Genomic DNA, 22,947 nt, shown 5'->3' with positions numbered 1-22,947 from the left:
GAATAAATAAGACACAGTTACCCATTAGCTACATATTGGGATGTGTGTGTTCTTTAATTTGGTGGTGGTTAAGTTTTTACCTCAGAATTGTGACAAACCAACAACAAAGAATTAGTATATTGTATTGATACATATATCTCAAAAACATGAGCAGTAGCAGTTTGGGGAGAAGTTACAGTTTTTATACATAACTGTTTTCTTTGGTTTAGCAATGTCCAGACCAATTTTAACATATTTGGCCACCTTTAAGGGAGTTGCATGACAACAGTTACAGAGGTTCTGCTAGGAGACATGTCATAACTTTAGGCTATGAATAGTGAATCCACTTGATATCTGCTTGCTTTTTATATTCAGTTGCATTAGTAAAAACAAGCGTTACAAATACTCCACCCAGATGGGCAAGTGTCAGCATATAAACAGAAGTGCACCTCAAATATTTAGCATTCCTGTAATATGCCCTCTAACTAACAGCAACAGGTGAATACTGTACACACTCTAACTTTATTAGAGCTAGCTTTAACAATTAGAACCAAGTCAGTGTATTTAATTGCATATGTGGCCCGGGCCTAGCCTAATCTCCTTTGTGAAAGCAATTTATGCAACAGTAAAGCTTTATGCTTTATAAAACATGAATATGAAATGTTATGTTGCAGCAGCATACCTGTCACCTTGCTGCTGCCTAATAATGTCGGGATTTTTCATTTTAAAAATAATTATGAGAAATGCATGCTCCATCTGAAAATGATCTTATGCAATACATTCATTGCTTGTGCCCAAGCAAAAATAATAATACTATATAAACTCACCCAATATTATTCATTACATTAGTCTGATACTGGTGCTATCAATACGTATAATTGGTATGAGATACAAAAAGGTCCTTGCTAGATAATTCTAACATTAAAAACAAAACTGCAATATCCGTTGTGCAAGGCGATTTCAAAAGTGTATCTCATTTCATTCAACCGGATCTTCTTGTTTCATCATCCCTCACTGGTGTGCTATTTAGAGTCTTCCTGCAGCCCTGCACTTTGCAGAGAGCAAATTCATTTTATTAGTAGACAGAGAGGCTGTGGTTGGAAATCCAACTAATTGGACAGAAACTGACAAATCGTATCAGAAACGTTTGAAAGTGTTTCGGTTTCTAAAAGAGGAACTTGTAGAGAAGGAAGCTGCATGTTACAGGGCAAAAGCAGTTTTTTAGTTTTAACATCGCTGACCCATGGAAAGGTATGTTATGCTTTATTTAATGCTGATGTTTAGCTAATAAAAAGAAGAGTTTTGCTTAAAATTTGTAATTGTCACATAGCTAGTATAAACACACATATGTGTGTACATAAACTAATGTATAAAATTGGGGTGTTTTTGGTTTTTCGGGGTTTTATTTGCAAGAAAGGAACTGCCTGTTATCTACAAATCTATGAAATAAGACACTATTTTATTCCACGGTGTTGCTTTTTAAACAAATAATGCTTACTTTTTTACTTTTTTTCCCCTCTGGAATAAAACAGTACCTTGTACTTAATGCTAGGTAAGCATAAATATATGTTGCTGCAGGCTGGCATCACAGTTCTGCTGTTTTTTACCTTCTTATCCGTATTTTTAATAGACTTAAGAAATGCTGATTCATTATCCAGTAACCCCTGGTCCTATGCATGCCACAAAGTATATCATAACATGTAGCACTTTATCTAATTATATATGTTGATTTTTACCCTTGTCTCTACCCTTAATGTAAAAATGTAAACTGCTGTGTGGCTCTATATAAAAAAAGAAATACACATACATTAAGGGGCCCATTTACTTAGTTCGAGTGAAGGAAATGAATAAAAAAACTTCAAATTTCGAATGTTTTTTTTTGGCTACTTCGACCTTTGATTACGACTTTCGACTTTGAATCGAACGATTCAAACTAAAAATCGCTCGACTATTCGACCATTCGATAGTCGAAGTACTGTCTCTTTTAAAAAAAACGTTGTCCCCCTAGTTCGCCACCTAAAACCTACCGAAGTCAATGTTAGCCTATAGGGAAGGTCCCCATAGGCTTTGGAACAATTTTTAGGTCGAAGAAAAATCGTTCGATGGATTAAAATCCTTCGAATCGAACGATTTAATCGTTCTATCCAATAATTCGAAGGATTTAATGTTGGACCCAACGATTTTTCGTTCGATCGTTCGATCAAACTATTTGCGGTAAATCCTTTGACTTCGATATTCGAAGTCGAAGGATTTCAATTCGGCAGTCAAATATCGAGGGTTAATTAACCCTCAATATTCAACAATAAGTAAATTTGCCCCTAAGTGTATATACAAGATAATACAATTGTGTTCCTGTAGAATACATGTTTCACGCTGCATACTTTCTTTGGCAGAGCTTAATTGTCTATTAGTTTGAATGAAATCGAGTTACTTTCTATTCAAAAATTTGAGCAAAGTTTTGAAAGATTTTGAGGGTCCAAATCGAAACTTTTTGCACACCCATGTATTTTAATATAAACAGCTTCTTCTTTTCCCCTTTACTATGGTACATAGCATAAAGATCTTATTGATATTCAGAACAGAACTTTTTTTTATGTACTGTATTTGCAATCTTATTGTTATACAATACACTCAAAGAAAACACCTGCTATCTTGCTTATATATATATATATATATATATATATATAAATATTGCTTAAGTATCAGAATTGAGTTAATTTGCATGTTCTACTGAGTCACATTTTGCAGCATCTTTCAATGTCAAAGCCTTCCTATGTTCTCCAAAAAAAATTAAAAGAGCCATTTAAATGCCTAGAGAATTGAGAAAATTAAGTGCTGAGCAACAGATATTCAATATTGTTTATTTATATCAGGAATGTGCAGATCTTGCTGTACTGCAGTACCCAGTGTCCCAAAAATGCATTCTCTTTGAGGGCAACAGGTTGGACATACTTGATTGAGATGCTTTGCCAGCAGCTTGTTTAGAATATCTACACAACAGAAAAAGGTTTCACTTTCTTCATAATCATTGCCTCCTTCACATAGTATGTGTTCATCCCTTAGAGAGTAAGATCTCCTTAAACAAAACAAATTTTGCATGCAGTGGCATTGCAACTATTGTAACCAGTTCACTCTCTGAGAAGACTTGTCCACCTTTTTGAGTACTTTTCTGTTTGTCAACAATTTTTTTCGGTAAATTAATGTTATTAAAAGCATGGCATGTGCAGTCATAGGTATCCTGTTTTGGCAGCTTCTCACTGTGTTCTGTAATATAGTATCTACAGTATATGAGTTTGGCTTGCAATATAGAAAGCTAGAGTGTATACTTGAGTTAAATGAATCTCGACCAATGGTGGTGTTGTTTGTGCTGTTCAATATGGAACACTCATGTAGTGTTGCTGGAACATAATCTTCTATATGTTAATAAAGATATCTCAACATCCTAAAGACAAGGCCTACACTTTCTTAATACTGTTGATTTTAAATTCACCAAAGCTATATAACTGATTAGGGGACTGTACACAGAATTTCAGTTTCTTTTTCACTCCTTCCTTTTATATGTATAATTACTGTCTTAAAAACGTTAATGATAGATGTGTTTTATAAGTGCATTTTATTCGGACTTAATTCTCTTTCACCACACTGTTTTACAGAATGAACAGAGCAACTTAAAGTACAAAATCCCTGAAATGACTGTAAAGGGTAGATATTAAAAATGTCATTGGCAAAACTTGTCAGATAGCATCTCCTCAGTGCTTCAATATGAAAAGTGGCAGGAAAGACTCATTAAAATGGTCAAATGAACCAAGGAGTATTTTCAAACCTAGCACAAGGAATGAATGTATTGCATTGAAATCCATATGACATTAAATGACCTAACAGTATCTTTGTGGCTAGGCTATTTAACAATTTGCCTTGCAAAAACTCGAATCAGCATTATTCCAGTAGCAGGGAGCTACAGTATGTGTCTGGGATGTCAAAGTAATGCACTAGCATGGAGTGGTCTTTTGAGAAAAGTCCTGAGCAAAGTGTTATAGTTTGATGGCACACAATACCTAATTGCTTCTGCCTAATAAAAATCAGATAATCAAAAGTTGAGCTTGCAGGTAAAAAGTATAAAGAAAGCTGAAAAGAGAAACAGAATAAAGCTACAGAAAAGTTTTTAATCTTGAAGAACCTGCAGGAAAGCATAAGTCCTTCTTCTTTCCCTTCCTCCTCTATAGCACTTTGGAAGTTTCTCTATCTCCCAGTAGCCTGAGGGGTTTAGAGCTGTTGCTTATCACAGCCAAGTTACAGGCCACCACACGTCAACATCAATCTAACAACTTTGACGGGTGCTGTCACTGGGAAAAAAGCATAACCGGCTTAAGTCAGGAAAAATGATTTATTTAACAGATAGATTTGTAATTTTCTGGTGGGATTTTTGACTTATATGAAGGGTTATTTATTTCTACATCTATAGTTAATCTAATGCCCTGGAGTACAGTTTATCAAATAAACACAATTCATGTCTTTTGGATAATATTAAATGTTGTTTGTATTTAAAGTGGAGTTTAAAATTGGTAGGTGTTGGCCTTTTATTATTTGTGGTAGTATTTGTTGGGAGGCATCAACTTTGATTATTTAAATAGAATTTGTAGTCATGATCATTTAAAATGTAGAATAATAAAGACACAAAGCATTTAACTCCAGTCTGGATGCCATATTGCAAAAAAGAGGGATGCATGGCCTCATGCAGCATTTAAAGTTACTATCAATCTTATCATTTTACTCCAGTTCAAGATTTTCAAAACTAAAAAAAAAATCCATCTCCTTAGGAAGCATATAAAATAATTGAGAAGGTATATATATTATATATTCACATAGCTGTAGTAACAGCTGTGTGGGTTACCAGAAACTTTAAAATATCTGCTATATGTGGCTAAAATTCATGTGTTACTGACTACAAGGTTGCTAAATCCACCAATATCCGGTCACCAAGATTAACTGTGTGTTGGCTACATGAGAGTGGGAGACACACAATGTTCTGAAAGGTTGGTCCACAAAATGATTCAATTTCATTGGAAAACATTGCAGAAAAAAAAATTGTTATGTAAATAGGGAGCTCATTTTGAAGGAAAACTAAGCTTAAAAAGTAAGTAGGTTACAAGGCAGCCACAGCCCTCTAGCATTAAAGATCTGTGCCTCTGAAAATGCCCCAGTAGCTTCTCATCTTTTCTCCTATATGCTTTGAGCTGCTGCCACGTCCCTGGACTTAGGGGCCGTCTTACAATAAAATATTGTATATTGTGGTAGCTCAGAAACCAGTGCATTCTCCATAGGAATTTAATAATCCGCCCTTCTATTAATATACCTATACCTCTCCTAGTAGCTTCCCATCTTTTTTTCTATATTCTTTGAGCTACTTTCACATTCCTGGGTTTAGGGGCCACCTCCCAATAAACAATGTACATATTGTTTATTATGGCAGCTCAGAAATCAGTGCATTATGGATAGGAATTCAATAATCAGCACTGTAGCATCTGCTACTAAGACATCCATAGCTCCCCCACTAGCTTCCCAACTTTTCTTATATTAAATATTTATATATTTCTATATGTTTTGAGCTGCTGCCATGTCCCTGGACTTAGGGGATGCTTCGCCATATACAATATACATATTGTATATTATGGCAGGTCTGAAACCAGTGCATTCAGCATAGGAATGAAATAATCAGCCCTATAGCATCAGCTTCTAAGACATCCAAACCTCCTTTTCTCCTTGATGATTTTATACACCCCCTAAGCTTAGCTTTTCAGCATCTACCCAAAGCACAATTAGCATCAGCAGTGTCACTGACATTCAAAAAATGGCTTAATAAGATCCAAGATAGTGAGATAGTGAACTCCTTTGGACAAATTTGATGGCATGAATCAATACTGTTATAAGGCTGCTGAACCCCTATGCTAATACAGTAATAACATAAATCATTGCTAGCCATAGTCATTGTTATATTTTAGTTATTTTTTAACTATATTTTAGAGAATAGTTTGCACAACATAATATACTCACAGCTGTAAAAAAAAGATATAACATGCAAGTCCATATCCCTTCCATTAGTTTCATAGTATAACAGATTGCATTTTAGAACTGTTTTGTTTTTAACTTTTAAGTGAGGATTCCAAACTTCTAGCCATCCAACTAAAAGCTACAGTTACCAACATCCTCTAACAGTTAAAGATACAATTGGGGCACTAGTCATATATAACAAGGAGCATTCTACCCCTTCTACAGTATGTTTGCATATACAACTGAGATGTTCAAACTATGCCTTTCAGCTGTTACTGCACAATAACACTCACTGTGGCCTGGTAACCAGTGTTGTTAGACATTGAATCTATTTTAAGTTAAGTTAAGGCTTGAAGGCAGATGGAACAGATAAGGGTCCTAGTGTATATGAATGGAGACATCATTACATTAGTTGCCTCTTTAAGTGCCCGCCTTTACTAAGGCAATTCTGATACCTTTGCTCATAGGAAAAATGAAATTATACAAAATGTGAGCATTTACACCCTTCATGGGACCAATGACAAAACTAGTTCAGAATGACTTTAAGATGTGAAATAAGTTCTGGTGTATCTACTAAATATAGGGGTGTCAGAATAAAAGTGATTTGCTGAAATGTGGCAGTATGTTCTTCTTTCCTTGTCACCTTTCAGTACTTCTGACCTGTCATGGTTACATATATATATATACAGTATATATATAATTTTAGCCCCCACCATGTTGAAGTTGCTCAGAATGTTATATTCCAAATGCCAGCTATTTTGAGTTATTATAGCATTACATTATATGATTGCAGTCCATAAAGCCAACTAATCACAATGATACTTATCTTAGAGAAGCAAATGGCTTTTATTATCATTGAACCAGGGGAAAACATTGCTTAGGTGGTTGCTTATTAATTCAATCTATCTGTCCTATCAATAATTTGTCTATACTTGCTTTTAAAGGAAACATGTAAGTAGTTATAAAGGATTGAATCTGAACTAAGAGCAGAGATATTTTACTTTACCATGCTGAAAATAAACATGCCTTTCTCCTAACCAGGGAAACTCGGTTGTGAATCAAGTGTCTGTCAGGGGAGCTATGTGCACAGAGCTGCACTTGCAAATGTTCATCTTACTCTTTCCAGAGCCACAGAGAGGAAATAGAATATTTTCTGCTTAACATACCCATGCAGCCTAAGTTTTCCCTTGTCTGGAATCATTTTGCTGAGTACAATCCTTCAGGGAGCCAATCTAGTTTACTATTACACTTTTACTACTTCCCGTACAGATATAATGGTGCGCAGTATCGTTGACAATTTGGCTAATTGTTAAAAAAAAGGAGAAAAAAAATCTCATCATTGCTAAGGCCTCCTTGAAAAGAATAGTTTCCATGGGGAGACATCTAGCTCTTCTGTCTGCAATTTAATGTGTGTTTAATAAACAAAGAGAGAAATCCATTGCTGAAAACTTCCATAAAGGAATTACTGATAAAAGAATCTTTTGTTTGACTGATTAAATTCCCAGGCAGAAAGGGCTAATAAATGAAGCAATTCTTTTGCTGTTAATAATTTTTTCTTAATGTGTTTTCTTTTGTTGGAGAAGTGATAAGAGAAAAATGTTTTATGACATAGGTTAGAAAAAGATTGTAGGCCTCAGGCACAGTTCACTGCAAGGTCAAACCTGAGGCTGAGGCAGATGGGACTGGGGGGAGGTTGAAGTTCAACCACAGCTGACAAACTACAGCTTGGACATGCCTGAAGCTGTTTTAGGTCCAATTGTCATCTTTATTTACTCATTATACATACAGCACCATGTTTTTATATGTTGTAGAATATGAGAAAACAGTATTAAAAAAGAGAAAATACATTTGATCCAAAGTGTTGATCACAGAATAAACAATTACCAAAGGAGATGTCCACAGTTTTATGGCCTTGATGCTCCATCTTTGGGACCAAATAATTTTGCTCTCAAAATATTAATTTTACATACATATGAAGCCATTTGGATGTGTGTGTTAAATGCGTCATGACTCAGGATAAACTGAATAAGTGGGTTAAAGAGTTTAGATATTCTGTGTTAGACACATGAACCAAAGTGGCTTTATCTGTAGTTTCAATTTTATAGTGCTTCTTTTGCATATCAGAGAGATATTCAGGGCATAGATGTGCATAGAAAAGTAGCTTGGATTGCTTGAAGTGGTCTTTAGTATGGGGAAAAAGCATTTCCCTGGGGCTTGAGGACCTTAGATGGGATGTGAGTTTTAACACCTGTTCTCTAAGGCACATTAGTAGATAGTTTTGTTTTTTAAAATTATATTATGCAGAAAAAATGAAATAGTTTTATGTGAAATTATTAGATTTTAAAGATGCTGTTGTTTGCATCTTTAAAGACAACATAGACAGATCAGTAAAAACAAAAAAAGAGGACCCATAATAAAAACAAAAATCTTATATAAGCTTTCTATATATAAACAATTAAAAATGTACCTTTTATGAAATTATCAAGTTATTTTACTCTTAGCAGTTGGTCTATTCATGTAGGTTTTGTGCCAAGACTTGACTTACATACACTTATTTGCATGACACCATCATCTCAATACATTAGGTCCGCAGTCATAAGAGTTATGGAATATTTGGGTCTCTACAAAAATTGGATAACACACATCCAGATAATGTTGTTCTCAAATTTGCTATATTAAAATCCATAATGAGTGTACATATTAAGCAGAGCTTCAGCAAATTGCATGGAAATCAGTTAGATGAAATTGACTGATCCAATTATGCCAAGTGTGGATACCCAGAAGACAAGCATTATTGGTGGATTATTTGGATAGTTTAAGAAACTATAATCTCGAAAACAAAACAGAAATTTGCACCATGATATATGATTATTAACATGTATTTATATAGCACTAACATATTGCGTAGCACTGTAAAGTAAATGTGATTATACAACTAACGGGGGAATGTAATAAAAATCGCTAACGGAAAAGCTATTCGCAGTGCAAAAAGTTATGCCTTTGCGTGAACAAATTTTGCTTTGTGCGAATTTAATATAGCTTTTGCGAGCCCGGAAACTGTTTAGCGACCACTTCCGACAGTGAAAGACCGTCTGCGAATTTTATAGTTTGCGCCAATGCGCAGTCAATGTAATAAAACTTCTTACTGAAAAAGTCGTTATGTTTGCTCCAAAAGATTACGACACCTTCAAGCACTTCTTATGAGTGTGCAATTAAAATTCGCAATGCGCAATTAAAATTCGCAATGCAATAACAGTTTAAGGAACAATATTACATTGCGAGATGTGGATTTTTAGTCTTATAGGTGCAAATTGTTTTGCTCTTTGCGACTTTTATTACATTCCCCTGTAAATGACATGAATTATATACATAGAACATATATCACAATCAATACAGGTACAAAAAGGTGAGGAAGGCCCTATGCATAGGTATACACTCTAAAGGGAAGGGAGTAATACACAAGGAGTGGGAGTGGGCAAGATCAAATTAAGTGGGTGAGAAATGTGGTATTGTATGTTGTGTTGCGTTTGGTAGTTAAGCAGAGTGAGGGTAGGCTTCTCGAAAGAAGTGCGTTTTAAGAGATTTCTTGAAAGCAGAAAGGTTGGGAGAAAATCGGACAGACCGTGGGAGAGAGTTCCAGAGGAGGGGTGGAGCCCTTGCAAAGTCTTGAATGCGAGCATGTGAGGAGGTAATGAGAGAAGAGTTGAGTAGCAGGCCAGTAGAGGAGCGTAGTAAGCGGTTGGGTGAGTATATAGAGATGAGTTCAGAGATTTAGTGTGGGGCAGAGTTATGAAGTGCTTTGAAAGTCAGTGTCATTAATTTGAATTTGATTCTGAAAGGTAGCGGAAGCCAGTGCAGGGATTGACAGAATGGCGAGGCAGAGGAGGAGCGGTTGCTGAGGTGTATGAGCCTCGCAGCAGTGTTCATTATGGACTGGAGAGGTAACAGTCTCTGGAGGAGAAGGCCAATTAAAAGAGAGTTACAGTAGTCTAGACGTGATATGACGAGAGAGTGAACAAGAATGGCATCAATGGCTAAAGATACATCCCACTAAGGGAACTATGGAATTTTCATCATATAACTCATTAGAGCAGACTGAAGAGGCACATTGGCATTCCCCACAAGTAACAAAGAAGCATGTACTGTATGAAGAAAGTACTGTTGTGTATAGTGCCGATGCTTACTCAATTTAGTGCTTTGCACATGTGCTTGCATTCATAAATGAGGCCTTTAATTTGCTTTTAAGGAAAAGCAAATGATTGAGTAGCCTAACCAGTGTGCCAAAATGCATAGCGTTCCCCAAATTAGGGGATCTCTGTAGCAGTAAAATATAACATTGTGCATTTCTCAAATCAAACTTGATTTTCATTTGAAATCTCTTCTGGCATTTACAGTAGATAATTTTGAGAAGCAACCACAACGATTTCAAAAGCATAATCATTGAAAAGAATATAGCGCAGTGCTTTGATAGTGTTTTACATGTGTTTCAGCTATAGACCGTCTGTTGTACAGGTTTAGTGTTAAAATTACAAACACTTTTTAACAAACGCAATAAAACAGTACTTTTGTAAATCCATTCATGTGAGAGTTAAGAGATGGTGATTATTTGAAAGAAAAAAACATTGGGTCCTTTGAAACTCAATGGTGAAAAATTTTGTTTGATGTAAAAGGAATGTGCGCGGTGACAGTAAGATCAATGGCAGTATTTTCACTCAGTGAAGCATGAGAACCTCAGATAAGCGCAGTTAGTCAGAGAAATACTGACGGACATCGCCCTTTTACAGCTGCCATTTGGTCTCGAATATTGATCTTAACTGTCACTGCCAACAAAGTATATTGAAGCTACATCTGTGTTTAGATAAAGCTACATTTGATAGGCTACACCACAATCGATTTCTGCAGCAACAGGAAGGGTTAAACCCCTTCTCTTCTGCATTTGCGTTTATTGCATTTGGTACATTGCTGAAAGCCATTATAATCCTGTGCTGTCAGTCACAAACTAATCCATCATATTCTTACACATTCTGCCTTAAGCTAAAACTCTTTGTTTAACAGCTGCCCATAAAGATGATAGGAAGCAAGAACTTCAACTTTTTAGCTTTAGAGCATTCAGCACTAACAGCTTGATATATTTCTTTCATTAATCAAGTCATTCATTTTTCTTAATAAAGAATCCACAGCTGTTATTCTTCGTATTGTTATTTTATTAAAAGCTACTTCGTCTTCTAGATAGGGACCATGCTGACTATGCTGGTGTCCTACCATCTCCAGCACAGGGTGTGTTTTATTTTTAAATGAGCAGTTAGCTAAATGAAGACAAAAAGAGAGTTTTCTCCTTATCAGAGTAATGTTTTTTTTTGGAAATCTATCTACTATCCTAAAGGAATTGTTCAATATAAAAATAAAAACTGGGTAAACAGGCTGTGAAGAATAAAAATGTTTTCAATATAATTCATTAGACAAAAATGTAATCTAGAAAGGCTGGAGTGAGTGGATGTCTAACATAATAGCCAGAACCCAAGTTCCTGCTTTGCTGCTCTCTTATTGGTTATCTTAGAAGGCATTAACAATCTGTGACTTGAAGGGATGCCACATGGGTCAGAGCTGTTTGCTGACCAGCATGCTAAGGATCATTTGCAAACTCACTGAATAGTTATGTCCCGTGTGGCCCCCCTTGAAGTCTCTAACTAACTCAGAGTTAGAAAGCTGCAAAGCAGGAAGTGGGGTTCTGTTCTATAATGTTAGACATCTGGTCACCTCAAGCCTTTATAGATTACATTTTTGTCTAACTAACTATAATAGAAACATTTTTTATTTTTATATTTACACTGAAATGTTCTTTTAAAGGGTTTAGCTACTATAAGTCTAAATTGACTATTAAAGCTACTATAAGTCTTATTACTATATTAAACAGAAAGAAACAGATTGTGGGGCTCCTTTATCAACAATGGGCACATGTGCACAAGTACATATAAAGGCTGAAGCAGCAACTTAACCCTAGAAAACCAGAAATCTATTTATTTTGGCTAGTAATCTTCTTGTGAAATGAACTATTGTCTTGCAAAGTGGGTGGGTTTAAGGTTGGTCAGGTTTATGTCTTAACTGGATGGGATCTGAGTAGATCAGACCATGGGCTAAATTGTGTGTATAACTGGGTTTAGTAAAATATTAGTCTATTAGATTAGTCAATATTAAGGTATTCATGTGAATTAAGGATTGTGTTTGTTGCTTTCAAAACTTAAAGTAAATATTGCTTTTGTTCAGCAAAAGCAAAGCACATCTGATTGTCGGTGTATTTTGGCTTCTGTTTGTTTATTTTACTAGAAACAAATCATGCAACCACAATTCATCACCTAAAAATGATAAGGCACAAAGCACAGGTTCATTTAAAAATTAATTTAAAAAAGCTGAAAGCATTGAACCTTGGAGATGTGCAGATCTCTTAATTGCATTTAGAAGTTCTTTTACTTTCAAATCAAGTCACAAAATAAGGAAGTATTGATAATAATCAAGAATATGCTGCTTGTTTTATTACTTATCTACTTTCAAAACCCAGCAATATAAATACTCTGTGTTTGTTTTTTTTCAATTAATTTCTCTTTTCTCGTTCTGCTATGAAATAATAAGATTCACAAGTACGAGTGTCCATATGTTAATAAGAAAGCAAATCATTAAAACAAAGGTGCTATATAAGTTTATTCTGAGAGCATTATAAATTTACAGGATTCAGATATTGGTCTAGAAGATTAAATTCCTAAATAAGTTCCAGATTTTCCCATACACTTCAGTAATGTTTCTTTGGATAGAACACAAGATATGTTTTTTTTTCTTATCAAATTGACTCATTGGCCCATTTTATTTGAAAATTTCAATCAAATTCTAATGTATAAAGCTATTTATAAGTTTATTGAAATACTGTACATTTATATAAATATAATTTCAAACACAAACATAGCTGAGGGAATATGTTTACCCTTTGTGTCAATCGACCATGCACATTTTTGTTAATTATAGGAGTTACTAGATGGTATAGCAACAGAAAGGGAGAGGAGGACAGCATGAATATCCTGTGCATCCTTATTACTAAGCCAAAATGGAAGCTGTAACTAAGGGGTAAGCATTTGTTGGAAATATAGAACTAGCTACGTTGAGCAAATGTTATATCCCAGACTACCTTGGAATCACAGTGGCTACTTCTAGCTTGTGATAATAGTGATTGAGGCAACACAGTTAGTACAGTACCCCATTAGGTACCACATTGTCTACTCTTGAGGGCATGAACTTCACGTTAACTTCCTTTTAGCTGTGGCAGCAGAGTTCATTACTTATGATTAGTTAGCAGGCCAAGGAATCCACCCCTCTAGAACAGGGTTCCCAAACCTTTTTTACTTGTGAGCCACATCCAAGAGTTGGAAAGTAACACAAGCATGAAAAACATTTTTGGAATTGCAGTGGCTACTTCTAGCTTGTGATAATAGTGATTGAGGCACCTTATATATACAGCAGAGTGCCCCACAGTCAGTACAGTACCCATTAGGTACATTGTCTACTCTTGAGGGCATGAACTTCACCTTAACTTCATTTTAGCTGTGGCAGCAGGCAAAGGAATCCACCCCTCTAGAACAGGGTTCCCCAACCTTTTTTAATTGTGAGCCACATCCAAGAGTTGGAAAGTAACACAAGTAAATAAGGGTTAGATTAGATAGTTGATAGCCCCTAAGTAAACTGGTAGCATATAAGAGGCTATTTGGCAGTACACCCGGTTTTTATGCAACCAAAAGTTGCCTCCAAGCCAGGAATTCAAAAATTAAGAACCTGCTTCGAAACCACTGAAAGCAACATCAAAGGGGTCAGTGAGCAACATGTTGCTCATGCCACTGGTTTGGGATTATTGCTCTAGAACATTTATTGATGCACTGTTTCTTTTCTAATTACAATACTCAAGCTTTGAATCCTTAATTTACATATTTTTTTTTTTTTTTGTAACTTAGATTTTTTATTGAGAAAAAAAAAAAAAAACTTTTTTCCACAGGTAAAGAACAGAAACACAAATATCAGAGTAATGATACACACAAAAAATACAGTAGAAAAATAAATCAGAAGTTAAAACAAAAAAAAAGAAAAGAAAAAGTTCGCATAATGTCTGTGAATAGAACAAAGAAATGCAATTACGGGAAGTTCCGCGGGAGTCCGATTCCAGCATACTACATTTGAGACAATAAAATTATACATTATCATGTGGAGGCAGAAAGTATCAGAGTCAGAGAATTACATATAGGGAGCACCCCCCACCTCCACCCACATATCTCAGGACAATAAAAGACCATTATCAAGCCGCCTTCACAAATAACATTGCGTCTAGTAGTAAAATGAAAGTAGCTAGCTAGCAGTTAGCCAAAATCTAAGATACCACAGGGAGCGGCAAAGGTACGCCAGCCAGTATGGAGGGGCTAGTAGAAGCAAAACCCCTCAGTACCCAGGTAGACCAGATTCGAAGATGCTGGGGGGTAGTGTTTTGTAAATAGGCTATGTTCGCCTCAAATAACCTGTTGGCATTCACCCTTTTAATGATCTCCTGAATGCTTGGGCAGCTAGGAGACTTCCATTTAGACGCTACTGCTATCCGGGCTCTTAATTTACATATTAGTCTCATATTGCCATAGTTTTCGGGCTGCCCAAGTATATCTGTGTTTTTAGTTTTTTCAAGAGTTACTTTTTAGAAGCAGTATACAGCACATTTTTGTTTCTAAAGTTAGATATCTAAACAAGAACTTGACATCTGATGCCAGAAATAATAATCTGGTGCATTTTCCTTCATCACTTTCCTTTTGGGTAACCACAAAGTGTATTATTAAAAGCCATAATATTTATAATGTGCCACCTTGTAAAATGAAGATATTGTATGAAATGTCTTTTTTTGCTCACAGAATATGACAATTTATTAATTGTGTTTGGACTTTTTTTTTATGTGTGCAATACTTTTTTATTTTGTTAGCCAGGCAAAGTTGAATATTGTATGCCATTAGCACAAATTATTACCCTTAATAAATAAATATCTATTATGTATTCTTTAAATATAACATGACTCTTAACGTTCACTTAAAAATCACATGCTGTAGCTGACATAATACAAGTTATAATTCTAAAAACAAAACAAAAGTTACATGAAGCAGCATAAATAATATATCCACACAAATGAAACAGGCAGTTGATGGAAGTTTTTTTTTTTAATATGTCAAAGGTTATCTTATGTCCTTCTATATACCTACATCAGGATTATGTTTCTACACTATAACTCACACTTGATGTATTTGTGTCAGTAACAGCTATTTTTAGAGATAAGGTTGATATAACATTTCCTGTGCACAGCCCATTAGCATATCACATTACCAATCACACTCATATGCAGTGCTACATATTCATAAGAATACTGCTCCATAAAGAGAAAACGAGATTATATTTTTATGTGAAATGTGTTTAGGGGAAAGAAATATGATCATTGCCTGATAAATGGCTTATTTTACTTTGGATATCCATCAAGATGCCACACAAAAGTAGAAAATGATCCTATCTCAAAGACAGGAGATCATGATTAATTAGTGAAGGGATTTGCAAATTGTACCCAATGTGCAGAAACATAAGATTATTCCTGTCTAAACTCTAAAATAAACAAAACAAATGCACATATCATACAGGAGGGTGTAGTCTGCTGTTTGATATGAACATTTCAGGCTCTTTTCCCCTGTATGTAGAATTCTCATTCTGATGCTGGTAGGACTGTTTGCAGAATTCATAAAGGTTCTTGCATCCGAACATACCCCTGCACTTTCACATAGTTGCTTGCTTCTTCTAACGGTACACTTGTTGATGCTAAGGATTCCTGGAGCTGCCACCACACTAGACCTGGCAGTAGCTCTAGGGTTCACACAGCAGGTTTAGTCAATAGGTGCACCCAGTGAGACAGATGCAAACATCATGTACGCAGGTGCATCAGAAGTAATGCAACCCCCACTCTGAAAATACTTGATGCAAACTTGCACATTATTTTCATAAAAAAGCAATTGCATCTGACGTAATTGCATATACATCTCTAGCACCCAATGAACCAATGGGACGTGTTTTATTTCCTCTCATAGGTTTAATTATACTAGCACGTCCAGCCTACAGCTTTCCAGATGTCACTCATTTGCCATTCCAAGCATCCCTGCTGCTTCTTATTTCTGCTGTCATAGAGACAAATCTTGATTGCTGATCCTTTATTCCCATGGCTCATAAAAACAATGGTAGTATACAGTATGTTCTGTCATCTCATTTAGTTGGGTTCAACAGTTATTTTATAAGGGACTAATGTTTGGTGCCTTTTTTCTCACTCTTTGAGGGTATATTTTTAGGGCCTGCACTTATTGTGATCTAGTGAGCAGAGTTTTTACTTTAGTCACCCCACTTACCTTTACTTTACTCTTCCTTTATTCTCTCCCCTGATTTGTATCAAACGATAACAGGTTCTCTTTTAAAGTAAATTGGTTGCCTGTAGATATGGCTTTAGCCATGATCAACCCTCTGTGTTATTATTTTTTTTTAAACACATTGAAAAATGAAACCATCTTGTTGAGGGGCACTTAACAAACAGCTGCTGTATGTGTGCCATGGGTTTAGATTTTGACAGTGAGAGTTGAAAAATCATGTTTTGCATGTTTCACTTCCCTTTTGCTCCTACTTTACAAACTCCTTCCTTTAAAAGCGGAGACCTATAGACATCAGAACACAAAGATAATATACGCTGATATATTATTATAATGCAGTGATTTGTAGTACACCTACCATTCTAGGGCCACACAATTTTGTCACAATATGCACTACTATAGTTTGCTATTAAGAATTAAACGCAAGGATATATAATGAAACTGAACTGCAGAAAACTGTATTTTGTCTTTTATCTATTTTAATATTTTTTTTCTGGCCAAGGCTCCTTTCAGGAAAAAAATGCACCAGCCTGAGGCCTTTCTAAGGCAGTATGGTGCTATTATCTTACTTCTGTTCCGAACAATCTAGGATTGAGCTTGTACATGCATAGCATTGTAAAATGTGCACGATTTTATCAAATGGTGCATGTACAAGGCACACAGAATCCCTGGGAGTTAGAAGTAAGATGCTGGAGCTTTCTTAGAAAGATTCCCAGGCCAGTGCATTTTCAAAAAGGAACTCCAGCCCTGAGAAAAAAATAGTGATTTAATTCCTGGTCCTTTCCTTGACTCTTGAAAAAAACGCATTTTGATATCATAGTTTTGGTATTCCAGTTAGTGATGGGCGAATTTATTCGCCAGGCGCGAATTCGCTGCGAATTTGCGCGATTCGCGTCCAGTGAATAAATTCGCGAAACGCCCGCGAAAATTCGCCGAAAAAATTCGCCGGCGTCAAAATTTTTTTTTTCAAAAAACGGACGCCAGCGTCAAAAACGGGCGCCAGCGTCAAAAACGGGCGCCGGCGTCGAAAAAACGGGCGCCGGCGTCAAAAACGAGACGCCGGCGCCGTTTCGCGAATTTTTCGCCATTTCGCGAATTTCGCGCGAAATTCGCGAATTTTTCGGCGAAGCGAAACGGCACAAATTCGCCCATCACTAATTCCAGTATTACATTTGCACCAATAAATGGATTATCAGAGAGCCAGACCTTAAACATAAATGCTGAACTGCTGCTTTTCCGCCGGAATAGGTCATACCTTTCATGAGAGTCATAGGTATGCCTGGGATGCTGCCTCAATTATTGCACAGATTCATGCGCTCAGTAAAACCTCTCAAGTGACGATGTTATTGGAGCTTGCTTCAGTGTTTTATGTAAAAATAATATGGGAAAGGGAAGGGAAGATCACTTAAGGTTAGCTTGATGAAAAGCTGATTCAAGGATTTAATATAAACCAATTACATCTGTGCTAATTATTATTACTGTAGATGTTATTGTTATTATCTACAGTGCATTATTGCTAATTAATTATTTTGGTATTGTAAATCAAAAATCCATTTTCCATCCATTTAATGTTTTGTTGGCCTTCGGTTCGGTAATAGAGAGAGACAGAACACAAAGCTCTTTCACTCGCTGCTTAGCAGCACTTTGTCTCATCTCCCACACTGTACATTGCCGACAACAATTATTGGCCTTGTAAATTCTGCAAAGTGTCGCTAAGGCTGTTGAACAGGATGCAACAACAGGATGTGGGCGAATGTGACTCACTCCTACCTACTACATCTCTTGTGCAGCCCACAGACTTTTTTACCCGATTAAAACGGAGTTAGACAAAGGGAGTACTAAAAGATTTAACCCGTATTTTCTCTGGATGGGTGTCCCTGGAATGTGAATCAAACAGGTATTACACTGGATCAAATCTTTCAGGTTTTGTTCTTTTTTACCATTGCTATGTAATACAATACTGATTGCAGAACAATCTACAATCTAATCTTATTGCATAGGCAAAAAGGTCATTTTCAACAGGGTTTTCAATAAATATGAATATATATTATCATTATTATTATTATTATTAATTTTGGAAGACAATTTCTGTGGTGCTTTCTCTTTTGTGATTTTATTATTATAAGCAGAACAGTAGCTAATGGGAAGTAACACAAAATAAATGAATCCAGATTCACACAGAAAAGAGGACCCTGTTAGCTGCTGTGTATGTCCTTGGACCCACATATCAATAGCACTTTAAAGCAACAAATGATATTCTCATCTCTCAAAAGAGGTATATTCAAAACAAGTACTGAATGGAGCTGCCATTGTTTAAACTATTTTAAATCATTATAATGTTCAAAACAACAGTTCTGATAATAGCAAGATTTGCCATATTAATATATAGTTAGTAGATTGCCAAACAAATAATGAAGCACCGTTTAAGCATTAACCTGCACTTATAAAAATTTTTAAAAAAAGTTACCTTCTTTTGTATTCCCTACCATAGCATGGTTTCTGAAAGCACAACATAAAATAAATGTATAGAACATTCCAGTGATGGCTGTCTGTAGTTTCAATACTTGTTGCTAAGCTAAAGGACAGGACTTCAAGCTTTCCTTCATCTCTTTAAGGATTCCTCTGGAGAGAATACTCATGGATAGAAGATTTAAAAGATGGTTTAGTGTAGTGGCAATACCCAGGAGGGTTTATATTTAAAGGTTACCACAAAGAGGTCAAATATGATGGGGAGGTGAAATTTTGACTCTGCAGATGTAATGTACACCCAATTGAATAGTAAGAACCTGTGTAATGCTTTAACTTTGTGATTCTCTGTTTCTGGTCTGTTTAGCATGCTGGGGGTTAACGATAACATGATATCTTAGTCCTGTGTTATAATAGCAGTTTGTGATTCACATAACATTATTTGCTCTCCGGGATGTACCTATTATCACTTTCTTTTTGCACTTTTATCACACCATAGGTTCTCTGTACCCAGATGGCTAGCATAAGTATTTTTGCATCAGTTATTATGACATGATAAATAATCACATAATCTATGCCACTATCATGGACCTACTATTATTAGTCTGCCTGAGTTTTTTTTATGGCTCATTTGTCTTGTAAATGAACATCAGTGTTTGAAATCAGGTCACTTGCCACAGTAAATAAATATAGGCTACATACCAGGAATATGAAGGCTTAGCTGGACTGTAGTTTCAAGCAATCCCTACTACAAGAAATACAATTTACAGCATCTCATTCTTCACTTGGCCTGGAGGGGATTCTGGGATTTGTATCTCAACAAAAGCTTGAATGATAAAAAGTTGGCCCTGAAAAGCTTTATTTCATTGTTATATAATCTAGGTCAACATTAATAAAGCCCATATACAATAAAAGGCAGGCACACAGTTTGCCATGGTGCACTGACCCAAATCAACCAATAATATGTGCTCTTTTACACAAGGTAGTAAATGCTACCCAGTGATTGGTTGCTTTAGTAGATTAAATCTGCAGCAAACACCTTTTGTTACATTCCCCAGCAAGCAGTAGTGAAGTATCTAGTTTATGTTTAGCTTTTTGTTAAAAGCATAAATGTATATATGATCTTCATAAAGAGTTGTGCTTCTTTCTCTCTATAGGTGGATTCTTGGAAATATAATATCTGTTTGTCATTTCTGTAATGCTAAGACCAGTATAGATTTCTATGAGCACATGGTATCTCCTTTGCCAAATGCTTATATGTGCTTATAGTTTCCAGAACACACAAACAATTTGTATAAGGAACTCCCCTAAAAAATGCACATGAGCTCAGATTGATGACTAAGGGGGAGCTTTGGGCCACAATGAAACAAGGTGATGCCCCCCCCCAAAATAAATACTTTTTATGTTGTAATACATTACAACTGAGCTTTAAGATTTACTTCAGGGACATGGGGTTACCATAATGCCACTACCATACTGTACATCTCCATCAATAGGCCTTGGTGCGTTTGGAAGATAATATTAATAATGATATTATTAATACTATTGTTTCTGTTTAACCTTGGAAAGTAGCAGTTCAATAGTTTTTGTACAGAAGTCTCAATACTGCAGTCAATAACAGTTCTCATTCTCAGTATATTTAAAGAACATCAGTTGATGATTTGTTCTGACCAGCTAATATTTTTATGTTAATGTGAATTTTTCTATTGAAGCCTTGTTAAAACCTACATCTGCAATATTGGAATGTCCCACCTGAATAGGGATTGTTAATAGGTATGAATTACAATATTTGGTGCTGTATATTGAGTTATGTGCATGCCATTTGTATATCAAACTGCAGAATCTGTGCCATTTTTTAGTTCCTTACTCAGGACAACATTTTTGCATTTAAATCAGTGTGGCACATACTCTTTACTGACATGTCTTTTTTAATGAAGAAAACTGCTCAAATAATGTATACTGCTTAATGAATCAGTTTATTAGCAGAGTACATCTGCTTTATATTACATAGAGACAAATTAAAGAGGCTTTTATGATGCTCTGAAATTGCCTGTTAAACAAAGTAAGAATTAATACAAAATAAATTACTTTCTCTTTGTGCTGATTCTATCCAGCTGCACCCCTGCCTTGAAAGCGACATTTAAGAAGAACACAAATTAGTTGCTAATTTCCAAGTGACATCTCCAAGCAATTGCTAAGTCCTCTACAAATCTATATTAATGTATGTATCTTTATTAGGTTAGTAATTTGACTATTGAGAACCTGCCATAATGGTATCTGTAATATGGAACGGGTTACAAGCTTTTTATAGCAGACAGGGCTATAAATGGTCATGCACAAGATGGGTTTCTATTTTAAAGTAATGTAAGCTCATTAACAAATGCAAGTGCAGTGTGCAAAGTCCAATTTTGGGCACAATTTGCCTGTTTTTTTCCACCGTTCCAGCCTCATTATGTCCTTGTTTATGTTAATAAATGGTTTGAAAGGTCAGCTTTGCATATTGCCCTGCTGTAGACAGCATATAAAATGAACTTTAGGTAGGGTGCAAAAATAGTGGGGCTTATTCATTAGATGAACACATTATTATCTTGCTTAATACTTGCCAATGTGATTCATTGTCATGTACTGACCAAGGCATGAGATGGTAATGTCAGTGTGAAAGCTTCATGACATCCTAGCCCTGGCATTAACCTTTACTCTGCAGAATGTGTGCTGCAGCATTAATCATTGTTCAGAATGCTCGGTCACTCCTCTAGCAACATATACTCATGTCTACTCCATTCATTCTAGCAGGTAAAAGCGTGATAAAAAGTTACACTAACATGTTGATATAATAAATATATAAAAAGCATGCATACATAAATTAAAATTTTGCTTTTAAAGTGTAATTAAAGTTTGCCACTGACATCAGCTGTGGCTGCCATGTAGGTATATAAACCATGTGCATAAGTGTCATTTATCAGTAGACATATAATTGCAATAGTTGACCTGTAGGCCTATCCCTTATTCCCTCTACCATTCATGTCCACTGAAAATAGAATGGTCTAGTCACAGTACAACAGAGCAAGCATTCAGGATATTTTATTTACAATCCTTCTCCTGATCTACCATGTGAGGAAAGAAGTCAAATAATTGGAACAGCAGCACATCTTAGTAATGAAATATTACCTAGCAGCAAATATTAAAGACATATCAGAAATCTTTCTTTAGCAAAAACAGTTACGGGAGTCATATTGCCTTAAATATATTTATGCTTACACATTTGAACAATAGCCTATTAACTTTCATGACACCTTCAAATGAATCCCATCAACACACACAAAATCAATGTTTGGAGAAGGCCTCAATAAAACATGTTCCCTACTCTTGCTCTAGACTATTACTTTCCTAAGACAAATTGCATGTTTTAAAATGGTGTGAATGAACGCAATTAGGTGGACCTTCACTAAGCCGGACAATGACACTGTATAATTTATCAGTACAATAAAGCTGTAATGTGGATACAGTTGAAAAACCACTGGGAAAAGTGTACTTTATTTTGTAAAGACTGTTCCGAGATCTGACTTTCAGACTTGCGCTGTTAACAAATCCAGTAATATGACTGCTCTTTTATAAAGCTACTTTTTTTTTTAAATAGTTACATTTTGTTCACAAGAAAATGTTATATTTTTCAGGATTTTTGTGGAGCAACACCAATTTACATGACAGATTCAGAAAGCTATGTCTTCCCAGAATTTCCAAAAATAACAGAGTGGAATGGTGGCCAATAGGGATGGGCGAATTGTTTCACCTTGTTTCTCCGTGGAAATGACAGCCATAGACTTGTATGGCGGCATGCGTAAAAAAATTTGCCGGCGGCTAATTTTTGGCGAAACAAAACGGCTCAAATTCACCCATCCCTAGTGGCCCAATAGTTGTCATGGCTGTCTAACAGCACTAGGTTCCTGGGTCTAATTTCAGCCAGGGCACTAGTGTGTGTGTGAATTTGATA

General features: G+C 35.7%; 1 protein-coding gene across 23 annotated transcripts in view; it reads left to right on the top strand.

The window, feature by feature from the left end:
- Positions 1-22,947, top strand: part of celf2.L (CUGBP, Elav-like family member 2 L homeolog) — a 271,162-nt gene that overhangs the window by 83,857 nt on the left and 164,358 nt on the right. Inside the window, exon 1 of one of the 23 annotated variants that reach the window (XM_041584886.1) lies at positions 1,099-1,230. In XM_041584886.1, the coding sequence (XP_041440820.1) occupies positions 1,223-1,230 (8 nt within the window). In that variant the 5' untranslated portion in view covers positions 1,099-1,222. 23 annotated transcript variants of the gene reach the window in all.

The sequence above is a fragment of the Xenopus laevis genome, chromosome 3L (genome assembly GCF_017654675.1).
Source record: "Xenopus laevis strain J_2021 chromosome 3L, Xenopus_laevis_v10.1, whole genome shotgun sequence".
Classification (NCBI taxonomy): Eukaryota; Metazoa; Chordata; class Amphibia; order Anura; family Pipidae; genus Xenopus; species Xenopus laevis.
This window is presented reverse-complemented; position numbering and strand designations above follow the sequence as displayed.